Here is a 26,318-nt window from a genome sequence, read left to right on the forward strand (position 1 = left end):
TACATTCGACGTTTTATTCAACATTTAATTACATTAGTTTTACACACAATTTATTAACATAAATTTATATAACGAGTTCTATATAAAATTAGAAAATGATGACTAAAACATTTGGCACTTTTAGTTATGTATTCTGTTTTTAAACACAAAACTAATGCAATACAGTAGTAACAAAACATCAATTAGAAAACGTATTTACACAAAAAACTATAACAAGGATGATAAATGAAAGGCAACTATTTCAATTACATTTTGTCCACAACCTCACGTTCTACATCGAATTACGTACAAAAGGAAAACGAATGGTTCTAGAAATCTTTTATTCTCCTTAATTCATCAGAGTATACACAGTACACTTACGCCAAAGTTTTTGTGCCGTCCAATTACCGTATTTTGTACGAGGTAGATTTTGATATGATTCGCTTCAATTTTTAAACATAAATAATTTTCAAAATAGATTTCCCCGTTATAATCGTTTAGTACTTTATATCCGTAACGATAACCGGACAAAGCTAAATTATTATATGAAATCGTCGTAAACGTCAGTCGAAATTGCTAAGATTCTTTCGTATTCTTTTAAATCAATTAGAAAACAATAGAAATATTTTCTGCTTTGTCCCAATTGATCGACAACATTCTTATAGATCAAACTTGTTTTCTGTCCGTCGATACAACTTTCAGACTTCACATATTGGAAAGGCTGCCGAGAAACGTGGAATGTTCGCTTATAATTGTACTTTCGTGTATTTATTGATTAAAATAACTCTTGATTGTCTGGGCACGTCGGAAATGCAATTGATATGACGACGGTTCGCCGTTTGCAATAAATATCTTCACACTCGTTGAGAAATGATCTTAACAAGTTATTACTGTTGTGAAATACGTTATGTAATTAATCATTTGAAATAAAAATATTTCGTTAAAAAATTACACAAAATGTTCAATTATTACTTGGAGGAAACTGAACTGGAAATACCAACTGTAAAAATTAAAAAAAAAACTCGATAACCACCATCGAGTGTTCCATAAATTTAAAAATGTTCGACCATGTCGGAAATTCTTGCAAACGTTTTATAGTATGAATGACTTTCGACTTAAAACGTACTCTTACACTTACACAAAATAATATAAATTCATAATATATTTCTGAATATAACGATATTGATGCATTATAAAGGACCGTGATTTTTTTTTCTGTTAATGGTTATCTGCTAAATACAAAGATCTCATTTCATTTATGCCATAGAATAATGGCAAATATGGTTTCAGTCAAATGCAAAATTCTATTACTGGATTTTTCCGACGAAAAATAGTGAATTTCATTTTAAAATAAAAATTATTAAATATATTTTATGCATTTATCTTATTAATAGTTCTGTACAAGAGTTCTAAGTTTTCCCGAGCACTTTTCATGTCCGATTTTAACCCTAGAGCCCGAAGATAGGCTTCTTCCGCATTTTTATATTTCTTCCATCTGTGATATAATACACCTGAAAAGAAGATGGTATTTTTATTTTAAAATTATTTTAATTATACATAGCGTATAAAATTAAAACCATTACAATAAGATTTACTTTATCTCGAAATATGAAAAGATATGTCTATCAAATTCTACGGACAAAAGACGATCAAATGCTAAAGGCCTACTGTGTCACCAAGTTTTTTAACTTGTATTTTGTAAGTGCTCACTTAACACACAAATAAGAATTCCATACTCCAGGTAACAAGAAAAAGGCTTGGAAAACTAGCAAGGTATCCTCAGGGGCTGCATATTCTGACAGAAAAACAGCTGTTACTCCGGAGATTTATTTCTGTCGCCATCAATGCACACCACATTGAAACCCTTGTGAATAAAATAATGGCAGTTTGAACAAGGTAAATTACTTAAACTCATATACTCACCTAAATTTGTGTAATATGTAGGATTATTGCTATTCAGGGCAATAGCTTTTTGGAAATGCTTTTCAGATTCGTGATACCGTCCTACTTTACCAAGGGTGTTAGCCAGATTGAAATGAAGAGATGCTTCGTTTGGCAATATTTCTAGTGCTTCTTGAGCCATTGCTTCAGCTTTTAATAAACTCCCTAACAACATACAGATACTTTGTAAATTGATTCTCATTATTAATTCATTTCATTTATTAAAATATCAACTTTTAATAAATCGAATGCTATATCTGTCGTAATCAATAATATACTTACCTATACTATCTAACATAATTATCATATTATTCCATGCAACTAAATGATTGGGTTGAAGCGTTGTTGCATTTTTCCATGCTAAATAAGCTTTTTCATATTGTTTTTGTTCAAGATACTATATTAAAAATAAAGTTTTTAAAAATAAAAAATCACTATAATTAATAATATGTTAATTTACATTATAATAAATATATATAGCATTTATTAATCTGTCGAAAAATTAAAACTTTCTGCTTTGACATTTAAAATAAGTTTGAGCATTCATTTATCACTATTCCAATCTGTATAAAAAGATCAAAAACATTTATTATTAAAATATTAATTTAATTATAATTATTAAATTTAGCAAAAAATTTGCACCTAAGGCCTGCCTCTAGTGCCAAATTACTTAGCATTTAATTAATAATAGTAGTAATATATACTGATATAATTCAAAATTATTTGGCTTTGATATATAACTATCTGGTTTGGATAATTATATTTGTATATTCTGTCCTTACAGTTGGAGATATGTGTATGTGTCCTTTTGATCATGAACATCAAAGGTGCCAGTTTATATGAGTATGGATCTCTTAAACAATGGATATATGTGGTCTTCCTGCATATCGATGTTCAGACAGTGATGCCAATTATAGAGAAATTGATGTCTAGGAAATGCAAGGCACTTTCCTGTCCAACACAATTGCAGGCTGAATGGATTCAAATTAATGGAATGCAGAATTCCTGATGTGTGATCTATTATGCCATATAATAAGTGTGTCATCAACATATCTGGTGTACAAAACTATTTGTTGTTCAAACAAGGAGAGAAATTGTCCTTCAGTTGACACATTAGTTCTTACAATGTTCCAAAAATGGGGCTTCCCATTGGCACCTCTGTTCTGGTGGTAAATAATCCCTTCAAATAAAAAGCAAATTATGGTATAATTGGTTGATTAGCTCTAAGATGATTATATTGTAATTGCCAGGGTTATTTAAAGTTTTAAACATAAAATTGCACAGCTCACAAAAGCATGGTTCTACTTAACTGCACCACACCTGGATGAATATATAAAAGGGAACAACTCACAATAACCAATTAACCGGAGTGCATACGATTGTCGTAAACGTCGGTTGAAATTTCTGGGGAGCGTAAATCCAACATACAACATAATAGGGGTACAACAGCCCTCTCCACTTATGCAACGGACCTGGATATTATGGCAACTTCATCAGAGCCCGTATTATCCTTACATCCTGCACCCGGAACACCTCAAATGGTTGGAGGTGATTGAAATTTTTAAGGCAGGATGCAGAACCACCTGGCATAATTTTAAAGAGATGTGCCTTTCGATGGCATGGCAAATCCTACTGGACAATAATATTTAATTTGCAATAATATTTAAAGTGGGATACATGCACATTCAAACTAATTGTATTGTTCTATATTATTTAAACATCTTAGAATGAATGTGCATATTGTATCCCAAATCAAGTACCATTCGATAGATATTTGAATGTTAATGGCCAGCTTGTTTGGAATTAAAAAAAAAGCCTGAGGAAGATCCCAGAAGGGGCTATGAAAACGTTCACAAATATCGATCATATGCACTCCAGTTAATTGGTTATTGTGAATTGCTCCCTTTTACATAGCATGGTTCTATCTTGATTGAAAGATACATGGATTGAAAAATCACAGATTACAATGGATGCCCCTTCATTTACCTTTAGTTATAACTGGTTGACCCTGTGCTGAATTTTTGACAACTCTACAGTAGTTCTCCTGTTTTATTTAAAATCCCTACTTTTTCACATTGTCTCCCAAATGGTTACTTTCTGGTCTCCAAGTAAAATTAGACCAGATCGAGCCAGCAGAAAAGTTGATCTTCAGTATTCATCTAATACCATATCTCCACTCTGACCAAGGAATGTTCACCAAACTTTGGAACTTTCAATTGTATTTTAGAAATGATGTTTTCTCTCCTGTCATTCCAGAATTTTAATGATTATAATGCAACATTTTTCCCTCATTATAAATGTCCCAAATTTTTCTAATTTTCCCAAATTTTGTCTACTCGATAAGTGTCAGAGTCAAGATTCAAATTCTCTGGTAGGACAGTGATAAAAATTCTAATGTGGGTGCCTGAGTCGTAATTCAGACTTACATTATTCACATTCGTGTCACTTTGTGCTGCATTTATTTTATATAATTTTTTTTATATTAAAATATATTTTTAATGTGTTTTGTAAGAAGTTCAGACTCTGTCTGGGACCTCACATTTTCAGTAGCTAATTGGTCAGCAGGCAGTGACATTACAAATTCATTTGCTAAAATAATCTTTCATGATCTTTTGAAAGAATGAAATTTCCCAAATTTTTCTATAAAATACAATAGAACAGGTTTGTAGGTAAGTATATATATATAAAATAAATTTTCCAAAAAAAAGTTAAACTTCAATGACAGTGTGAATCCAAACAAAAATGTATCTACAAATGCATCATATAGATGCAATAGTGCAACAAAGAAATAAAAGCAAGATCTCTCTCTAATTCATGATGTATACAGGTAACTCCCATATTCCAAAAAATTGCCATGTTATGCAAATCCATGTTATACGAAACAGAGAACTAGTACGAAAAAGGGGGTTAGGTTCCAAAAATTAAAAAACATGCTATTACATTTTCATAATTAAGATAAATATCTTTATTAAAATTTTCTTAAGAAGTGATACATCTTATATATAAAATTCTCGTGTCACAATGTTAGTTACCTTACTCCTCCGAAACGGCTTTACCGATTTTTACCAAATTTTATATGCATATTCAGTAGGTCTGAGAATCGGCTACTATCTATTTTTCATACCCCTAAGTGATAAGGGTTGTTCACCCTTAACATTTTTTTTTAATTTTTGGACAAAATTTTTTGTTTTAATTTTCTATAATGTGGCATTAAAAAATACATACAACCCTAAATTTTTACCCTTTTATCACCAACCCCTATTTTTTAATAGCCATTTTAGTAATTTAATCATTTTTCATCCCGCTCGATAACTGATCAATTATCGTCTTTTTTGTAAATGTTTTTCACTCTATTTCGATTAAAATTTCCCTGAGCTTATGGCAAATCTTATTAAAGTTTATTCCTGATATATACTTAGTGTTACCAATGTTAGAGTTTTAAAATTTTCCGCGCTTTTACTGGCGAGTGATACTCATTTGCCAGACTATACCGGTGTCACTTCCCAGTAAACAGCACGGAGTAGGGATGAGACCGAAGCCGGTCTCCTGTTTCTCTCACTCCCTACACAGTTTTCGGCCATCATTATTGTTTATGCATCAAGTGTAGTAGTAACGTTTACAATTATCATTTTGCTATCTCAGTGTAACTCTCATATTAACTATTAATTATTCCTATTTTATTAAAATTACTAGAAATTACCTAGAAATAATTTATATGGCAAAACAACGTTTGCCAGGTCAGCTAGTAATAATATAAATTAAACAACACCAAAAGCAGAAGCGTCGAGTTCTGGCAACACTGAAACAAGTTTTGAGAAGGACCACGTGTATCGACAGAAGGCCGGAAAAGAAAATTTACATACTGTACTTAAGTACTAATAGTTCACAAAAATTATGCAGGAAAATCTGATAGTACGTATGCACTCGAATGAAAAATGCCAAATGAGGTATCTTTTGCACTTAAAAGCATTATCACATTTATTGAACTGTTGTATGGGGATTTCCCTAATTTCAAATTAGATAAAGTTTGCTTTTAATAGTTTTTATTACATTTCATGTTGTACAAGGGTTTTACCCAATTCTCGAACCGTGTTAGAGTGAATCTGTGCTACAAAAACACAGTGTTATACGGGGTTACCTGTAATTATATAAATTTAACTTGTCTTTATAAAAAAATTAAAACACAGTCTTTCAAACTTACTTAACTTTCTGACTGATAGTATTTTGGAGTTTAATTATTGTTTTGTTCTTCTCATGCAAAAGTTTAATAAAATTTATGATGAATAACTTCCTATGATATTAAATAAAATAAAATAAACTTACCAAATTTCCTAAATTATAATAACAATCTGGATAATGTTTACGATGATTAATAGCAGTGAGATAACTTTGTTCAGCTTCAATCACTTTTCCTTTACTGCTCTGAACAATTCCTAAATTCATCCAAGCAGCAGCAAAATCTGGTCTTGGTGACATAAGGAAAATTATGTTTATTTGTATAAATTGTTTTCAACGGTATTAAAGAAAGCATTGTTAATATAATAAAAAAAATTTATTTTAAACAAAATAATAATAATAATAATATCGTCAAATTGACAAAACATTTCTCCCTTAAAAACATACAATTTTAGTTCTTTTCAATGTTTTGTAATTCTTTTAGAGACTATTACCTCCAAATAATTTATCAGTAAAAAATAACCTATATCCAAATTGATCAATCTTAAATCTAAATTACTATATTTTTAGGCATATTTATTCTAACTTTTAAGTAAATTGTAGAATTTGAATAAATTCTATAATTTAACTATGATAATGTCATACAGATACTCAACAACAATGCATAATATACAGCAGCATATACCATACAAAACTTGAGCATTTTTGTAAAAAAATAAAACATATCCCATCACATATCCCACACAACTATATACCCAACTTCATTAAATGTTTGTTGGTATAAAATTTAAAATGTATCATCATAAACATTCTCTTTTTCCTATCTCTCTCATTTTATTTACATTAATAGTTCATTGTAGATATAATTTTAAAATAAGTGAAATAAGAAAACAACAGGAAAAAAAAGACTAAACTGAATAATGCACCAAAAAATACAAAATGTCACTGAATGACGAAACTTTTTATTGTTTTGCTTCATTTCTGCTTTATTTATCAAATAACATTAACATCTAAACAGAAACATCGGTCTGTGAGACTGTTGCCGTTAAGCTACCATCTATACTTCTGATAAATAGCACTGAGTTCAGCGTTAACGTAAATTCTTCTTTTTACTGCAAGCACTTTTGACGAAATTACGTTCGTCGTCTTCAGGAGAATAAGGAAGGAACAAATTTGAAAGTGGCATGTGCCGAACGTTCCAAACTGATAACGGAAAATTTTCATTGGCAAATTTTTAAAAATTAATATATTCTTTTAGCGTTCGGTAACTTCGCCGGTTTGAAGAAGATTTTTAAATCAGCGCGGCTGATGGCGCATGCGCTGAAAAGCACACGCGCTAAATGTGCGACTGTCGGCGTGTTTGGGTGTTTAGGCGCTTGTAAAGAGTTACCCAAATTGCTACCCTCTATTGTACCTACGCTATGTAGACGACATCCTACTAGTATAGGGAAATTCAGAGGAAGAATTCATCCGATTTATGCAGCAATTATCAAGCGTTTATCCCACCATCAAATTCATTTGGGAAAAGGAGCGAAACCAAACAATAACTTTTCTGGATATGCGGATACAGAAATCGCCGAAAGGACCATGGTTTGCGGTATACCACAAGTCCAACATGATTCCACACATCACTCCAGCTGACGCCTTCCAACCATCGCGGTACATCAATGCCGCCATAGCAGCTCTCATCAGAAGGGCGATACTGCTTCCATCATCGCAGGACCTAATAAACGCTGAATTGGAAATCATATGAACGGCAGTACATCGTGCTGGGTTTACAGGCGCCAAATTTACGCATGTACTGCGTAGAGTGAACAACTCCATCCACCCGTTCACCACGCTACGCAACAAAAAAGAAATGGCAATAGTACCGTCAACATTACCGTAGGTGTATTATGGGTATTAATAGGTGTATTATGTATTGAATAGGAGCACGGTCCATACTCATTAGCCGTATATTCCGGCGGTACGGCTTTGTGCTCCCCTTAACACCTCTACCCATTATGTCTCGTGCTGATTATGTGCTGATTATGTCTCGGTCATTGACTATGCAGGAGCATATGCAATGACCGAGACATAATCAGCACATTAGAAAAATCGGGGGTCTATGTGGTGCCACTAGAAAATCCAACAACAGGAGCAATAGAGAAATATATAGGGGCAACAACAAGAATGCTCGCCTGCCGTATCACGGAACACCAGGACGATATAAATAAAGGAAGACAAACAACAGAGTTAACCAGAAAAGTTCTACAACAAGGTTACACTCCGCTGTGGTCAGAAACAGCGCTCCTAAAAAGCTGCAGCAATAGAAAAATTACATTCATCTGGGAAGCGATCCTCACAATAACATCAGGTGCATGCAACGTCCCCACCCTGGACTTGCCTGAAATTTGGGTCACTCTTTACAAGCGTCTAAACACCCAAACACGCCGACAGTCACACATTTAGCGCGTGTGCTTTTCAGCGCATGCGCCATCAGCAGCGCCGATTTAAAAATCTCCTTTGAACCGGCGAAGTTACCGAACGCTAAAAGAATATATTATTTTTTAAAAATTCGCCAATGAAAATTTTCCGTTATCGGTTTGGAACGTTCGGCACGTGCCACTTTCAAATTTATTCTTTATTCGCCTGAAAACGACGAACGTAATTTCGTCGAAAGTGCTTGCAGTAAAAGGAAGAATTTACGTTAATGCTGAACTCAGTTCTATTTATCAGAAGTATATACAATTTTGGCGTGAGTTTACTTTTATATTTTTTCTACAAGCTACCATCTGGCAGAACTGTTTGAGCTTTGTCTTGTCCTTACATGGTACCATATTATTAACCACTTGCCTACACTATACATGTCTTACTGTTCAGTTTGTGACTGTTTGTTTTAAAATATATATAACTTTTTAAATATGTGAAGGTCTTACTGACTGGGTGTATTATGTATTGAATATGAATGTATGTATTACCAAACGTTTCATATTTATACTTTATACAGTTTTCAATTGCTACTTTTATTGCTTCACTATAAGCTTTTTCTTAATTTTCAAACTCTTTATTACAGATATTCCATCAACAACACCAAAAGCAAAAGCGTCGAGTTCTGGCAACACTGAAACAAGTTTCGAGAAGGACCACGTAATCATCAAGAGCTTACTTTGTGCAATTGTGAACATCCAATCGACAAAAAATTTCATTTTAATAAATGCTTGGCTCACTCTGTTGGGCCTACATATCAAAAGACGGCTCAGTATTCCTAATCTACTCAGAGATATCATGGCATTGATATGGTAGACAATACCGGAATATAAAAATACTGCTGCTGGAGATCGAGCTTTGAGCATCAAACTTGAGTAGAGAAAGACCTGTTCCAAATGTCCATTTTCCAAAAACAGAAAAATTTCCTACAAGTGTATCAAATGTAACCATCAATTTGTCTAAAGTGCTGCAGAAAAGTTTGCATTACATGTACAAATGACTAAAAGTTAGAATTTATTCAAAAATTTTCTTCATTTTACTACTATGAAATTATTAAGTGTTTTGAATAAATTTGAATCATTAATCATAATTTTGCTTTTTATTACCCAAAAAACATCAAAAAACTCTTATATAGTAACAAATTTGCAAAACATGAAGTCTACAAAAATACAAGGTCTCTTAGACTGATGTTTCCAATTATGTAGTAGAGACCTATTTTTCTGTTTAGATGTTAATAAAATATACAATAATAGAAACGTTAGTCACTGTATTTTCAACATGACAGTTCAGTAGTTCCAATGAGCAATAGAGTGCAATGCTAATAATAAAAAGATTCCAATAAGACCATCCATATCAATAAAGTGTATGGAGAGAAATGAAACAGAGTGACTGAGTGTCTGAACAAACATGAGTGACTGCTGAACAGCATCTGTTCTCCATGTTAAAGGTGACTGATTTATAAAAACTTTGTTTAGGAATAAAAGCATATCCAGTTTTGTGGAGGAAAAAAATAGTCATGACAGAATAATACCAGTATAGACGTCCCAGATTAATAAGATCCACATTTATGAGTTAAGCAAAGGCTCATGTTTGTAAAATCTACCACAGCTTCCTTCACCACATAGAACTGATCCAAGTATGGCTACTTCATCATAGAGACAAAGACATTTACAACCTCACTCACATACTATGGACAACACACTTCAACCCAGCCAAAATGCTCCAGCAGCTATCCCACCACTGATGACTAGATGGAAACACTGAGCTTAAACGCATGCGCTGTAATAGAAATATACAAAAAAGAAATTTGTTTTTAACATACCACAGCCTTTCCTGAACTATGACTTCCATTTAATTGTGTAATTAATAATTAAAATATAATTTTTACTACATTTCTATTCAATTAGAGTGCCACTGATAATTGATCCGTGTGCCGTAGGTTGATTTATATTATTTTACGTTTCAAACAGTTATTTAAGAAATATTTTGAACTAATAATTAAATAATAAAACCAAATTAACTAACAGTTAATTCAGCTCTATCATTTGATTATTAGTATAATTTCAGCTTGGTTTTCTATAGAAATATTAATAAAAACTGCATAAAATAATCGTTTTGTATAAAATTAAAAAAAAATACAAATATGAAAATATATTTAAAGATATCCAATTTAAATATCAAATACCTGATATGTATTGCAGTTAATAAGAGATTTTCTGCTTGTTCTAATTGTCCAATATCTTTTAAAATATTAGCTAGATTATTCATAGCCTGATCGTAAGTTGAATGTAGACTAAAATACATAATGAAAAATATAAATTGATTAATGGATATGATATTTTATTAAAATAAGTTGTCTTAAAAATAATTGAATTAATTAACCTAATTGCTTCTGTGTATTCTTTTATTGCTAACTCACGATTACCATTGTCCGCAGCATTTTTTGCTATATTATAATGAACCTAAAAATATAAATTTATGATTTAAAAATTTCATAATTATTTAAAATTTTATAATCATAAAATGTAGTAAACTTACATTATTTTGAATGTAAAGGAAATGACAGAAAATTCAAATCACCTAATATTAAAATTATTTAAAATAATAATTCATAAAGTTTAATACATCCCACTTATCAAATAGAAAAACAAATGTGATGTCCTTTCTTCTTATTAGTTGCAAAAAGTTAAGTTTTAGAAATGTTTATTGTCCAATAATTCTACATCAGAAAATTATTTTGCAAGGAAAAGAGCATATTCATTAAACTTCTACTTCCACAGAACACCGGGATAAGATCAAAACGCACCCGAACCTGTTACTGGTGTTGTCGAAAAGATGAAAAAACGAATATGTTCACGAGTTTCCATGTTCGAAAACGTTCGCAATTTTTCATTTTTTCGTCGACACCAGTAACAGGTTCAGGTGCGTTTTGAGCATATTTATTTTTATACTAACAGATAAGCCTGGCATTGCTCAGGCAAAAAGTAACAATAGCAAAGATTAAGATTATTACGTAATAGCCAATCTTACTCGTTTACACAGAATGCAAGAATTAGATCCCCCTGTTTCCAACTAATTAGAAAATTTTTAGATGGATCTAAAAATATGTTTGATTTCTTGCAAAAACACAAGCAACCGCATCTGCGACTGTAAAAATCTTGCACATCGCTTTCTCTTAACACTTCCATTCTTAGCACTTCCATTGCTAACACTTCCTCCGCGGGAGAAGTGTTAACAACCTCGCCCCACAGGGGAAATTCGAAAAATCCCTTCTTAGTGTACATTCTCTTGATGTACCCTATTAAAACGCAATCAAAAATGCAAAAAATCGCATGTAAAATAGTATAACAGAAGCAGAGTTCTTCATGGTAAGGCTTAATCCTGTCCCTCTCCCCTACGGGGGGAATTTTGACATCTATATAATAATAGGTATATAAAAACAAGTGCATATTCGAATGCAACGCTGTGTCAAAATTTCAAAGCAATCGGTGAAAAACTTTCAGAGATTTAAGATTTTGAACAAATGAACATTTACATTTTTATTTATATAGATTGATGTTTACAGAACAGATTAAGATAAATATTACATTATCTTCATTTATAGCATAAAATATCACTAATCTTGAAAATTAGTCCAGCAGTTGTCAAAATTATCACCATTCTAATGTTTTCGACCTACTCCAAAAGGTCTTCATGAGGTAATTCAAACAACAGAATGTAAATCTTCAAACAGAAAAATTTACTGTTGAATCACCTGTCATAAGAACATAATGCAATGCATGGATAGGCAGTTCATAAGAAACTGTCAAAGTACGCCTGCCATGCTTTCGCAATTGATCTTTCGACCTTGCAGTTAACGCAACACTGATCTTTCATCCCATTAGAATTTGAAGAATTTTTAATGTACAGTAGAGCGTCGATAAGTGGAACCAATTGGGGACTGGGGTCCTTCCAGTTAATGATTTGTTCCAGTTTCCGACTTTGTACGAAAAAATACATTAACCTGTCCGATGTTCAAATTTTTCTCCGTTGCGTATCGCTTCCTGTTGAATTTTTCTCCGTTGCATGTCGCTTCGTGTTGAATTTTTGTTGATTTTAAGCCTAACGAAAATTTTTATAATAATCATCGAGGCTATCGTATCGTTAAAAATTATTTCTGCGTTTTGTACAAACAAAATAAATATATTAAAGAATATAAAAAACATGAAAATTATACTTTAGAAGTAAATTTAGTATCAAAAACATTCGATTCAGCACGACACAGTCCGACTGAAAATCGTTCCACTTTTGGCCATTCCACTTACCGACGTTCCACTTATCGACGCTCTACTGTATTTTCATTTACATTGTGTTCATTTTAAATTAGTAAACATCTACTAATTGTTGTATTAAACTGTTTTCTTATTTATGAAAGAGTATTTAAAATTCTTTGCATCTAATGTTTTTAAAGATAAATGAACACATCTCAATAGTATTTCCACCTGTTTTTCCTGTTCAGGCGTAAATAAGCTGATTCACAATCAAAACAAAGTTTAAAAATAGAAATAAATAAATTGTCCCAATTGTTTAATATTTTTTACTTTTTAACAATGTTACATTCCAATAATTTGCACCAAGAAAGTCAGTAGGTTTTTTTCTTAATAATCTACCAAATGACAAGCATAAAATTATGATAATCTCAAGTCACATTTCCATTCTTGCAATGTCTTTCTCAGTATCCTACATGCCATTATAAGTGTTGTACATTTCCAAAAGAGTTTTTGACTGTTTACATCAATTTTCATTGTAAACTTTTCCCTTTTATTGTATTATGTCATCAAAATGTAAGGTAGTTGATAGAGGAATTTCTGATTCCAAAAAAAAACACGCTTCATATATTTGTTACAATGAATTTAATTGACAAAAAGAATGAAAGATTGGTGATTGATATTCTTCACCTGCATAACATCCTTGAAACTATTTATACATGGTATTCTCAAAAATGTTTCATGTTTGGAAGGTAAAGCTAAAACTACGCTGTGGAAATTCTAAAGTAAAACTAACATGCATAAGAAATAGTGTGATGGAAACAACAGAAAGGTAAGTAGCAACATAGAGTAGAGATTTTTCTTTTAATTTTTTTTTATTTGTAGTTTTAGGCCCTTTACCGCTCAGAAAACACAAAAAGACCATATAGAGTATAGATGTCTAACAACACACACTCATAAGCTTAGCCCTAATACAAGAAAAAGCTTTAGCTTTTTATTATGATACATGGAAAGAGATGGAAGAGTAAGAGGCAGCTAAAATTTTCATGGCATTTAACACGTTAACGGCTTTACGAGGCACATGCGACTCATACAGACGTGTCTAGTTAGGACGACGGACATAATTGTACGTTTTCCCGTGGGGCGGCACATATATTTTGATAACTGATAATCCTACAAGCATCATACTTGATATATCAATATTATTTTATTAGATGCGATAAAATATATTAATTTAATAGCATGAGACACGGGTGACTGGTGCAGCCCTAGTTTAGTTAAAAGTTACTTTTGGACGGTATGAGTCACACATGTCTCGTGCCCTCAATCTGGGTTTTTAGAGCAAACACTTTATTTTTATTGTTCCTGCATTCTTGAAAGTTCTTTGTTCACATACATTTTAGTGAATAGGTTAATTTTTCTTACATTTTGTGCTGTTACTATATATATTTTGTGAGGTCAGTTATTTTGTTTAAAGTAGGATTTGGGCTAACTTTATTTCGCATTAGATAAATGAAGTTTTTTTTTAATAATAGGTATCATCTTATACAAATAGAATGTCTAGCCATCGAAATATTTTGTCAGATAATTAGTCAATATATGGATGACTCTAACAACAATGAATCCAGAATATATTACAATGAGTTAGATGATTCAAACTATATACCATTTTCGGATGAATCAGAATCATTTTCTGGATCAGAAACCGAAGGTGAAGGGCCTCTTGACGCTTCTGATGATAACTCAGGTGCTAACGATGAGAATGACAGTAATTATTCTAACATTCAGCAGTCTACTACTTCTGTTTGGCTCAATTGATGTTGAGCTCAATTGGTTCAATTGGCTCAACACCTTATAACATCCCACAGTTTCAAGGAAATCAAAAGTTGAACCTTTGTAATGGTAATCTGGATGATCCACACAAAATTTATGAAATATTTGTCAGTGATGATATCTTAGATATAATGACTAATGAGACCAATAGATATGCTGATCAATATTTAGCAAGCAAGATTTTGAGATCAAAATTGCGTGTGAAAAAGTGGTTCCCTACAACCAATGAAGAGATGTCAAAGTTCTTGGCCATCATGACTTGCATGGGTCTTTCTCCCTTGCCTAATATCAGACTTTATTGGTCCAAAGACCCTTTGTATGAGAACCGCCTCATAAAATCTGTAACACCACGAGATCGATTCGAAATTTTACTGAAATTTTGGCATTTTGCTGATAATAATAATCTTGACCACAATGACCGTCTGTACGAAGTTAGAGAAATTCTCATCAAATTATCTGACAAATTCAAGGAAGCTATTACTCCAAGAGCACAGTTGTCATTGATGAAACAATGATTCCTTGGCGAGATCAACTTCTATTTCGACAGTACATTCCTGGAAAATCACATAAGTATGGCACCAAAGTCTACAAGTTGAGCATGCCAGATGGGTACACTTATTCCAGCCAGGTCAACATGGGGAAACAGATGTCAAATTCTGGAGTTTTACGCAGCCATGCTGTCTGTATGCAACTGTGCAGTGGTCTTTGCAATGCAGGTAGATCTTTTTACAATTTCTTTCTACAATTTTTTCAAATTGCAGCCAAATCAAGAAAATCTTTCATGACTGATCTGTGGATTATTTTCTTTCTGCAATGGGAAAATACTTTAAAGTTAAATATTATATTCAAAGTGATTTTACTTTTAGAGAATGCCTCTGTTCATGTTATTGATTTGGTTAGCTTGTGTTCCAATGTGAAAACAATGTTTTTACCATCACCACCACATTCATAACATCTTGTCCATTGAGCACATCAGTTATGCAACCAATAGCCCAATATGTTATCCATGTTTTTAAAATTAATAAACTTTAAAAACAAGGATAACATATTGGGCTATTGGTTGTGTTAAACTTTTATGTTACATGTTTTATGTCTTTAGCACCATTAATTAAGTTGGAACATATCTTTATTTTATGTTACGCTTTTAAAAAACTAATATTCAAGACCAACACAGCCAATAAAAACAATGTGCTAAATTTCTGGAAGTAGTTTAATATTTTTGATAGCATTAAGCTTTTTGATCAAGATTGAAAGGGTATCCACCTTATTTAAAAAATGGATGTCAAAAAAATATAAATCCTGAATCTGTTCATTCATTTCAGTATTTTAACATTAATTAGATTCACACAGAAACTGTAAACCTTGTCAAAGATGCAAGATTCAATGAGACTAAAAAAAATTATATTGAAAAATTACTCAAATCTCATACTTTTCCATCAACAAATGAAGGTTAATGTGTACCTAGGTAGCCAAGATGGCGGACCTGCCGGTAATCTCGATCCAGGTTACTTAGTGACGTCAAGATGGAGGGAGCTGCAAACTATCGCGTTGTGATATGCAAATTAATAGTAACGACGCATTTCGTGTAGAGTTATCGGCGGAAAGTGGTAACAGGTGTGATAATTGTGTTGATTCGATTGATTTTTGACTTTAGACGTAATTTTTTTTTTTCTTTTTGAAGTTTTTCATTTAATATTAATTGGTTAGTTATGAGTTTTTTCAATATTTCTTCCCAAGAGTTTTGGGCAGCGTGTACCACCCATGATTTCTATCGAGTGCTCGAATCTGAATTTTCCGAATTAGGTATGGACCCCAGAATCGATAAAGGTTTTAAGTTTGCGGTGAGTCTAGGATTACAGCATATTGAGGAAGTGTGTAAGATTTGTTCGAATTCGTGCCAAATTTTTTATCGACACGACCGAGATTCGTGTGCGATGAGATGCAAAAAATGTCGAAGAAATAGTTCTGCATTCGAAGGAACCTTTAAAAGTAAATGTGAAAAAATATCATGGAGTAGAATCTTTTCTTTTATATGGCATTACATTGCATTGGAATGCTCTTCAGCCACCTCGGGTATTGCTGTAAGCATTTCGAATGAGGCTGCTGTCGACTGGTCCAACCATATACGTTTTATTACGCTAGTTGCTCTGCACAATATGACGTCGTTTAAAATCAGAGGTCAGAAGAAAACCGTCGAAATCGACGAGACTGTTATATGTAAACGAAAATATGAAAAAGGCCGCAGACTAAAAAGTACGAAATGGGTTGTAGGGGGAATATGTCGAGAAGACAAGAGCTGTTTTATCTGTCAAGTAAACGATCGTTCCGAAATCACGCTAAAAATAGAACCCGAGACAGTCCCTGCAGCCTGTTTCTAATATTCAGAAAAAAGTAAAAAAAGGTGGTTGAAGGAAAGAAAGGAATGCAATATTACTGATAATGATAACGATAAAAGTAGGAACAAAAGAAAGAAGAACAGAAAGACAAGTAGTCAAACGGTATCAATTCCTGTCCAAACCAAGCATCGGAAAAAAAGGGAGGAACAGCAGCATGCACAATGACATAAGTAATAACATTATATTTTTATTTCTTTTTTAATATTTCGAAATAGTAATTATTTTAACAAAATCCTTAAATTTTAAAATCGGGATTTAGTATTTAATAAATCGCGGAGCAAATCACGTGATCACATCTGCTCCATCGTAAATCGCAGTCAAGATGGCCGTCATCTTGACGTCATTAAGTAACCTGGATCGAGATTACCGGCAGGTTGGCCATATTGGCTACCTAGGTACACATTAACCCAAATGAAAAACACTAAGTTAGATAAAGAAGCAAGAAAAGACGACAACAATGATAAAGATGAAGACATTGCTAAAATTCAAAAAGAAATAGGACTAACAGTTAACATAAACAACAGTGGCGTAGCAAGGGGGGCAAGGGGTTTTTTTTTTTTTTCATTAGAGATCATCACTTCCCCTCCTGGGGATCAGTCTCCCCGCACCGCTGACGCACAACGGGATTAAATACCAGCATACATAGAATCATTAATCCAAAACATAACATAGATACAAACAAAAATAAGATGAAAAGAACCAAACAGAGCACCTCGCTCAGAAAGTAGAGTTAACACTGAATAAGAGCCACTTTGCTCTTCAAAATAATCCGGAAAAAGTCATTAAGTTGATTAAACGTAGTTTCCTTCCGAATGAGATGATACATATCGCAGGGCCAAGACAAATCTTCTTCCTTGGCCATCCACTCCAAGTAATACCTATTCACTTGCCATTGAGGACAATCATACACCAGATGTTCCAAAGTTACTACTTCCTCTCCACAAACGCACATCCTCTCACCACGTATATTGAATCGTTGTTTGTAAGCTCCTAGACCATCATGTCCGGAAAGACACACCAGCATAGTCCGCTGCAATCTGAACCAAGTCAACTGCCCAATCCTTTCTTCGACATTGGGCAGGAATGCAAATGTCCTTCAACCTCTTTCGCTTTGAATCCACTTCTCCTGCCATTTCCTAATAGTTAATGTCCTCAGTTCCTTTTTGACCCAACTCATGGGAACAGAATGAAAAACACAAACATCCCCTTTAGCTGCTTCTTTTGCCAAGTAATCTGCACGCTCGTTACCAAGAATACCAGCATGCGCTCGAACCCACTTGAAATGAATATGATCCACCAGATGATTATCACATAACATAGAGTGAATCCTGAATACCTGCACATGAGTAGAGCTCCTATCCAACATGGCTTCCAAAGCACTCCGGCTGTCGGTGTTAATCCGTATTCCTTCATGCCGATGATTTATGATACACCAGTCTACTGCCTTCTCAATTGCCAATAACTCCGCTTGATAAATAGAACAATATGATTCCAACGTGAACAGTCATTATAAATTTCTTCCTTAAATTCGTAAACCACAAAGCTGGCACCTGTCCCCGAATCCAACCGGGAACCGTCAGTATAAATTTCCGTCTTGACTTGGTAAACATCCTTAACATTAATAGTACGCCTATTAGCTGGATGTGGCAGATACTTAGCAAGAACACCCCTTTCAAAATTATGTAAAGGTAATGAGAGACCAAACATAAATTCCACTCCTGTTTTCTTAATCCAGTACCTCTTGGCTCGCTCCTCAATTAGCAGCTCCAATGGCACCTTGCCTGCCAAAACCATGAGTGCCTGGTAGAAGTGGTCCTGAAACACCTTGTCATCCTTAAGAGCGCCGTCCGTTGCGCCTGCTGAAGACACTTCTTTTGAGTGGTATTGTTCGTCTTTTCCCACCAGGCTGACGCAGCGTAGGTCATGATCAGTACAAACATCCCGTCATATATCGCTTCCATAGCCTCCAATTTTAACCCCCAGGTGCCGCTTGCAACCTGGGCAAGCTTAGAAAAAATAATGTTACTTTTAATCTTCAAGTTCTTTATGTGCTCATTCCAACTCAGCCTATTATCCAAAATAACTCTAAGATAACGCATGTGAGTTACTATCGCAATCTTTTCCGTCCCCATCTTAATAATCAGAGGTCGTTTCTGAAGAGCCGAAGAAAAATTCTTAGCAAATACCATCGCTTGAGTCTTCTTAGGGTTAAAGAGCAACTTACTATCCATCCCCCACCGGACAACATCGTCCAATAGATGACCGCAGCCAACCTCAATATCTCTAAGGGACTTCCCCGGATAAACCACCATGATATCGTCAGCATACGCTGTACAACGAATACCTTTCTCCAAAATCTTCCGGTGCAAGGGGGTGTACCATGCACTGGGTGCCACTTGCAGAGGGGCGCCCAAATGGTCTCCAAGACAAACTATATGTGTTTCTGGAGGGGGAGGGGGCGCCAATAAAGTGTTGTGCCCCGGGCACCAGTTATGTTCGCTATGCCACTGATAAACAAAGCAGAAACTGGATATCAATGTAAAAAAGAACAACAAAACAAAAAACCAAAAACTCCAGCAAAACACGAAAAAAATACTTATAGAGAACATAAGTGAATCGAATGTCGCAATTTAAATCAAGAGATATCATTTAATTAGCTGCTATGTTACATGTTGTATTCATTGATAATAGTCTAAGCTGGAATAACAAAAAATATAAAGACACTAAAAATATCTTGCATATTTTTCTAGCACTTAATTTTTAATAAAAATGTTTTTGTCTAGTAAGCATTCATCAGATCTTTGAACAGAGATTCTATTTTTGGAATAATATTAAATTACATTTTTTTTAAAACAAATGAGATTTTCAATTACAATAAAAATAAAATATAAATATAAAATAAAAACATAATAAAAATAGTATACAATTAACAATAAAATAAAGTAATGAAAAAATAATAATCCAATGAGCTGGGATAACAGCATGTTTTTATAGCATGTTGCATTTTTGTCATCTTTCCTTTTTTAAAGGGGATTAATCAAATAATGATCACCATGCAAAAGATATTGTCTCACAGTCTCTGCTATTAATATATTGTTCTCTTAATGTACATTTAAAAATATCTAATAACTCAGCCATTCATAGTTTGTGTTCTTCATAGATTTGTTTTTAACCAGTAACAAAGACTAAAATGGTTACTGTTTTAGAAGTATTTTATTGTCAATTTTTTTTGTCAGACATGCATTAATGGCATATCCCGCATTTATTTATTTAATTATAGCTAAGGAATACAATTATGGACGAGATATTTACAAAACTATGTACAGATACTACAAGGGAAATATTGTGTATTCATGACTTGTCATCCTCTGAGATGTGATTTCCTCATGAGGCTCGGGGAAGCCTGGAAAGATCCACATTCACATGATGAGTTTATTGATTATTGCCATTTACAAATATTGCCAAGGAAATATTTGCAGTGTCCATGGTTATTTCTTACTCTGTTATAAGTTGCCATGATTTTCTTGGGAAACTGAATCCTGGTTGCCTCTTTCGTATATCATATTTTAAATCTGTGTGGATGGAATTGGCATGATTAAGGTTGGATTTGTTAAAGTTTTGTCATAAATGAAACAGTCGTCTGCTTATATGTTATAAAATGTAACACCTCTTAGTTTGCTAATTAATCTATCTGTTTCAATCATACATAGTTCCACTAGTTTAGGGCTTATACAGGAGCTATGCATAGAACTATGCACAGAGTACATTCACAATTATAATCATTTATAAATTTACCTTTAAAAATAATTTTACTATTATTTTTATTTTTAGACAATTTAACCTAAAAAACTTTTATTTTTATAATACAGTGGAACTCCGGTTAACGAACGCCCCGATTAACGACAAATCGGTTAACAAACTTTTATTTTGCAAAAATTTTGTCTCGGATAACGGACAAAATTCGGATAAAGAACGTAACGGCTTTTTGTGTCAAAATTTAGTTGTTGTTAGGCATGCGCGAGTTAAGCATTGATTTTCCAAGTGTTTGTGCTAAACTTCTTTTTTCAGTTTTATGATTAGTACAGTATATTTAATCAATATGGCATCAAAGAAAGAGAAAAGTGATAGTGGAAATAGAAAACAACAATGTGCTATTGCATTTGAGAAGAATTTTGATTAAAAGAGAAAGACAATCAACTTTAGATTAATTTCTTGTTCCTTACCAAAAGAGACCTCGACTCGAATAATCTCCCGATGAAGTGCTACCCGTTATTTTTTTGGAAGGGGATTCCCCTTCTAAGCAATAAGCTCTGTATATCTCCACTCCTCTGCCACCAACTACAACAAACGAAGGTATGTACAGTGCTATTTTATTAAATAAAGTTTACATGTTTGTTGCTGTAATGATAGATACATTTTCCTACATTTTCATCAAAGAAAACTTACTGTATTTTACAAATAAAATCACAAAAATTTCAAATGCAAGAACAGATATATTGCATTTGCATTAATTTCTATGGGAAAAATTGCTTCGGTTAACAAATGGAGTCACAGAACGGATTAAGTTCGTTAACTGGGGTTCCACTGTATAACGTATGTTTAAATTCACAAGATTGGAAGTTGTAATAATGACAGATACAGATACACACAAAATATTGGATTTTATATTGGCACTATTTTTGTGAAATTATAACATTTTTTTAAATCTAGTATTTATAAGATATTATACACACAACTTTATCTTTTTAATGTTTGTATTTTAAAATTTACACTTATCCATATATAATAATGTTAATAATTTTAATCATTGTATCTTAATTTTAAGAATCTGAAACATTATCATCAATAATTATAAAATTAATCATACAAATTAAAAATTGTATATAAGATAAATACTTTATTCCTAAATCTTGTAATTCATATGTTAAATATCCAAATGGGTGAGACTGATGAGGGGCTAAATCTGAAATGCATATCTGACAGAAAAATTGGAAATAAAATACTTCTAAACCAGTAACCATCTTAGTCCACGTAGGATTAGCTCCAAACAACAAAGTCACAACCATTGGAAAGTGCTATTCATCACTGAAAATAACATTAATTCAGGAGCATTAAGCTATTATAAAGGAAAAGATGTTAAATAAGCTTTTAATTACAATTTGAAGTCAATAGATAGCCCACTGGTTATTTGCAGAAAATTACAGTAACGACAATTTTTAAATATTTCCGTCGGATGAATAAGTTTATTTTTTACAAATAGAAGACAAAGTCGCTCCAAAAGTCGCTCCAGGACTAATCTACATTAAACAGTGCTCACTCTCAGTGGATAAAAGGAGCCAGAATCCCGGAAAGATAGGATGACTTAACAAGACGTCGTAAGATCTCCATTACCAATTTTAAAGATTTTTTTAATTTTATTGGTTTTCTGTGTTTTTAAAGGAACTTTTAAAGAATAGGCAGTTGCGTAGCCTATAAAGGAAGGTCCAGCTGTCTAATTCCGTTCTAGAACATCAGAGAAAAATGGTGATCGTCTAAATTTTGGAGCGACTTTGTCTTCAATTTGTAAAGAAATTTTTAAATAATTCGAGCGGACGTCACGCCAACTATTTTACTACCATAGAGAAATATTCACATGAAGAGGCGTTAAAGAACCCATGACACACCCTCGTCTCTCACCGCTAAGGCTACACTATCCGCTACATTAGATAATTTATCCCCTGATATGTACACCTTCTATAAAATGGATGTTGTTGCATTATATCCTTCTGTATCACATTTCGAGGCAGTAATGCTCGCCAACACCTTACTTGTCAAGAGGGGTTTCACTGCACAGCAGGTTTTGGAGATTCGAGAGGCCTTACTCTTCATCACAGAGCACAATTACTTCCGCTTCAATGGGAGGATATACCTGCAGAAGCAGATGATACTGATGGGCTCACCGCTATCTGCTGTGTTAGCAGAACTGATCATAAGAAATCTTGAACACAGGGTCTTTAAATCCCCTCTCACGATAGCTTACCCATTAATATATTTGAGGTACGTGGACAACATTCTGTTGGCGTAGCAGGATACTGAAGACTCCTTCCTAATATTAGAACGTCACCTTAGGAATGTTTATTCCTCCATCAGCTTCGCCTGGGAGAAGGAAACTGGAAGAAAAATTGCATTTTTAGACTTGGATATCTCCAAGTCCCAGGGGAACTTGATTTTCTCGGTACTTCACAAATTTGGTAACATCCCCCAATTCTCCCCGCCACGTCCTTTCAGCCACAACAGTATGTCGATGCAGCCATAGCCCCTTTGATCAGAAGGGCCTTTTTGGTGCCTTCCACGCAACACTTTACCAACTTTGAGTTGGGAATCATCTGCACAGCGGTATGTACAGCAGGTTATAGCACCACCAAATACAACTACATCCTTAACAAAGTTAAAAGATCTCTCTTCCCAGCCACTACCTTACGTAATCCAAAAGACAGGACTATAGTCCACCCATCCCTGACGTTCTGTGGCCGTGTTACAGCCCGGATTTGTCGTATTTTTAGACAAAATAATTTACTATTAGCTATTACCCCTCACCCCAATCTGAGGAGGTTTTTATGTAACGACCGGGATGTAATTTCAATCCTAGAAAAGTCTGGCGTATATTCCATTCTGTTGGAAAACCCACTGTCGGGGGCACACACTCACTACATAGGGGCAATCACCAGGATGCTGTCCACCCGTATAGCAGAACACCAACGGTCTGTTGCAGGGGACAGCTGCGACACCGAGTTGTCCAAGTTGGTTGTACAGCACCACCACACCCCACTTTGGGATCGTGTGGTGATGCTCAAGTGCTGTGATGAAAGGAGGTTGGTGCACATTTGGGAGGCCCTCTTCACTACACTGCTGAGCTTGTAATTCTCCCACCCTTGAGTTGCCCAAAACTTGGATCAATCTGTACAAACAGATAAAACATGTGCATTAAATCTGTTTCAATATCCATGCCTTCCTTGTGCAGTAAGGCGCGTGCACGAAGATGTTATGCGTATTTAAATTATTTCTGTAAACTTTATTATTTTTAACCTTTTTTTGTTAAAAACGGCCAATTGCCGTTCCTGTTCTCTGCGCTCTAAATGCATGCACATCGATGTTACACAAGTTCAAGTTTTACATTATGTTCTAAATGGCTAACGCCGTTCGTGGTTTTGCACGGCAGGACGCATGTGCAACGTTGTTACGCATACATTTTTAAATATAACGTTTTGTGTTCTCTTATTCTAAACTTGTTATGTTCCATGTAGCTAATGCCATTTTGTTCTAAAAAGTTTTCAAAAAAGTTTGTTCGAATTCTATTTCTGCCTGAAGACGACATTTTTAAATATGTCGAAAGCGCTCGCAGGAAAATAAAACGTTTATTTTAATGTTCTTTAACGCCTCTTCATGTGAATATTTCTCTATGGTAATGATAATTTTATATTAATTTGTTATTACATTCATTAATTAATACTGTTTCTATTTTCTATAATTTTTTGCCTGTTATTCGGGCTACCCTATGAACTCTCTTCTCGGTAAGGAACAAGTGGTTCCAATTCTCATCTGTAACCAAAAGTTCCAGAATGCGTGTTTACCTCCGTAATTTTAGGCCATATGGCCAGCAATGGAAGGCAATCATCTACAATTTTGTTTTCGGGAAAGTCTTCCTAATTATTATGTAATTTTTATTGGAAAAGCTTTCCATCACTGTATACTGTCTTTCTAATGATTATCTTAAGCGATGCAAATGCCTGTGAGGTCCCATTGGGCCCCACAGTTGCTCTTATTCTTCACACTTTCCTATCTTCCTTACTTCCTCTTCCAACTAACTTCTCTTTGCTAATCTCTTCTTTCTGTTTCTTTAGGGCAAAAGTCTGACATAAAAGTCAGACAGCTCTCTACCTTCTTTAAGTAAAGTAAAGTATAATTTTTTGCCTTATAAGACACAATTTCTGCATTACAGAAACATTGATTTGTCAATAAATTTTTAAAGTGTATTTAATATTATGAAATATTATTAATGAGTTTATGATATATATTTAATGTACAAACCACAAGAAACTAAAAAAATGCCAGTAGCACAGAAAACAGACCATATTTACTGATCAAGAATTAAATAAAAACGTACAAATTAAATGGAAAGAAGCTAAAACAGTCATATCCTAACAAGAATGCTTCCTGAAGAACAGATGAAGAATTCCATATACCATACATACAGAAGTGGTTAACAAAAAAATGTAAAGAAGCAATTTTTGACCTATGAATATGGATCATAAAGTGTTCCTAATGAAACTTTGTACATTTATTAGTAGAAAGTTTTGAATAAGCTTGTACATTTAACTTGTTCATCATAAAAACTAATATATTAATTTTAAAAATGTTTGAAAAACTTTTACACCTAAAGTAAAATGTTTTTTGAAAGATCACATGCAGTTCATTTCAAACTGTATTCCATTCTGAATTGCAAATGTGTTAAAATAGAACATTCAAAACTGAAGTATAAAAGCTTCGAAAATGTTTGTCATTAATTATTTGCCCCCATTAAGTTAATGACTGTTTCTAATGTATTTTATGTAAAGAAGTTCTAGGAAACAAAACAGAATTAAATCACAATGTGTGTTTCCTTATCTAATATTATAACTGAAAGATTATTTTGTTAAGAGGATGCTTATATTTATAAATAATGATAAACAGTGAATAAACTTAGACTTTTTAAAATTTAATATTAAGTTTGTGCAGTTGCTTCATTACATTAAGAATTTATACTCCTGCATATAAGCAATAAGTTCAAAAGTTCAAGGGTTTATGTATTTAATTAATAAAATATGTTCCAATAAAACAGAACATTTGTGATATTTTTGAACTTATAATTGAATTTTTTGAAATTTCCTTAATTTCATTCAATTTCTTATTATTTTAAAGATAATAAATCTATATATTAAAACTAAATATTACCTTTGCATTTAAAGGGCAAACATCTAAACCTGTCTTGAAAAGTAATTCCTCATTTCTCCAATCAGAACTTCTCTATTAAAAACATATTTAAAACTTAACATTTCATTAAAAAGTGAAAAATTTTAATCACGTCAATTGATGAGAGATTCGATATAAATATCATTTATTTTTGTATAGTTGTAATAATGTCAGCACTACAAGTTCACACATTTATCAACAAAATTACTTATTACCTATTATAAATAAGCTCTTTATGATAAGGGTTTATCCTTCTGATGACGTAGTAAAACATCCTTTGAAACATTAA

General features: G+C 33.3%; 1 protein-coding gene across 2 annotated transcripts in view; it reads right to left on the bottom strand.

Moving 5' to 3' along the window:
* Positions 1-26,318, bottom strand: part of Tmtc4 (Transmembrane O-mannosyltransferase targeting cadherins 4) — a 70,570-nt gene continuing 44,252 nt past the window's right edge. The window contains exons 11-17 of one of the 2 annotated variants that reach the window (XM_067287328.1): positions 26,012-26,083; positions 10,948-11,027; positions 10,751-10,858; positions 6,244-6,385; positions 2,203-2,317; positions 1,903-2,085; positions 1-1,490 (exon numbers count right to left, since the gene is read on the bottom strand). In XM_067287328.1, the coding sequence (XP_067143429.1) occupies positions 1,351-1,490; positions 1,903-2,085; positions 2,203-2,317; positions 6,244-6,385; positions 10,751-10,858; positions 10,948-11,027; positions 26,012-26,083 (840 nt within the window). In that variant the 3' untranslated portion in view covers positions 1-1,350. Of the gene's footprint in view, positions 1,491-1,902; positions 2,086-2,198; positions 2,318-6,243; positions 6,386-10,750; positions 10,859-10,947; positions 11,028-26,011; positions 26,084-26,318 lie in introns of both variants that reach the window. The other variant, XM_067287329.1, reaches the window with a different exon arrangement.

This window comes from Centruroides vittatus, unplaced genomic scaffold (assembly GCF_030686945.1).
Source record: "Centruroides vittatus isolate TY-2023 unplaced genomic scaffold, ASM3068694v2 scaffold_450, whole genome shotgun sequence".
In the NCBI taxonomy this organism is placed as follows: domain Eukaryota; kingdom Metazoa; phylum Arthropoda; class Arachnida; order Scorpiones; family Buthidae; genus Centruroides; species Centruroides vittatus.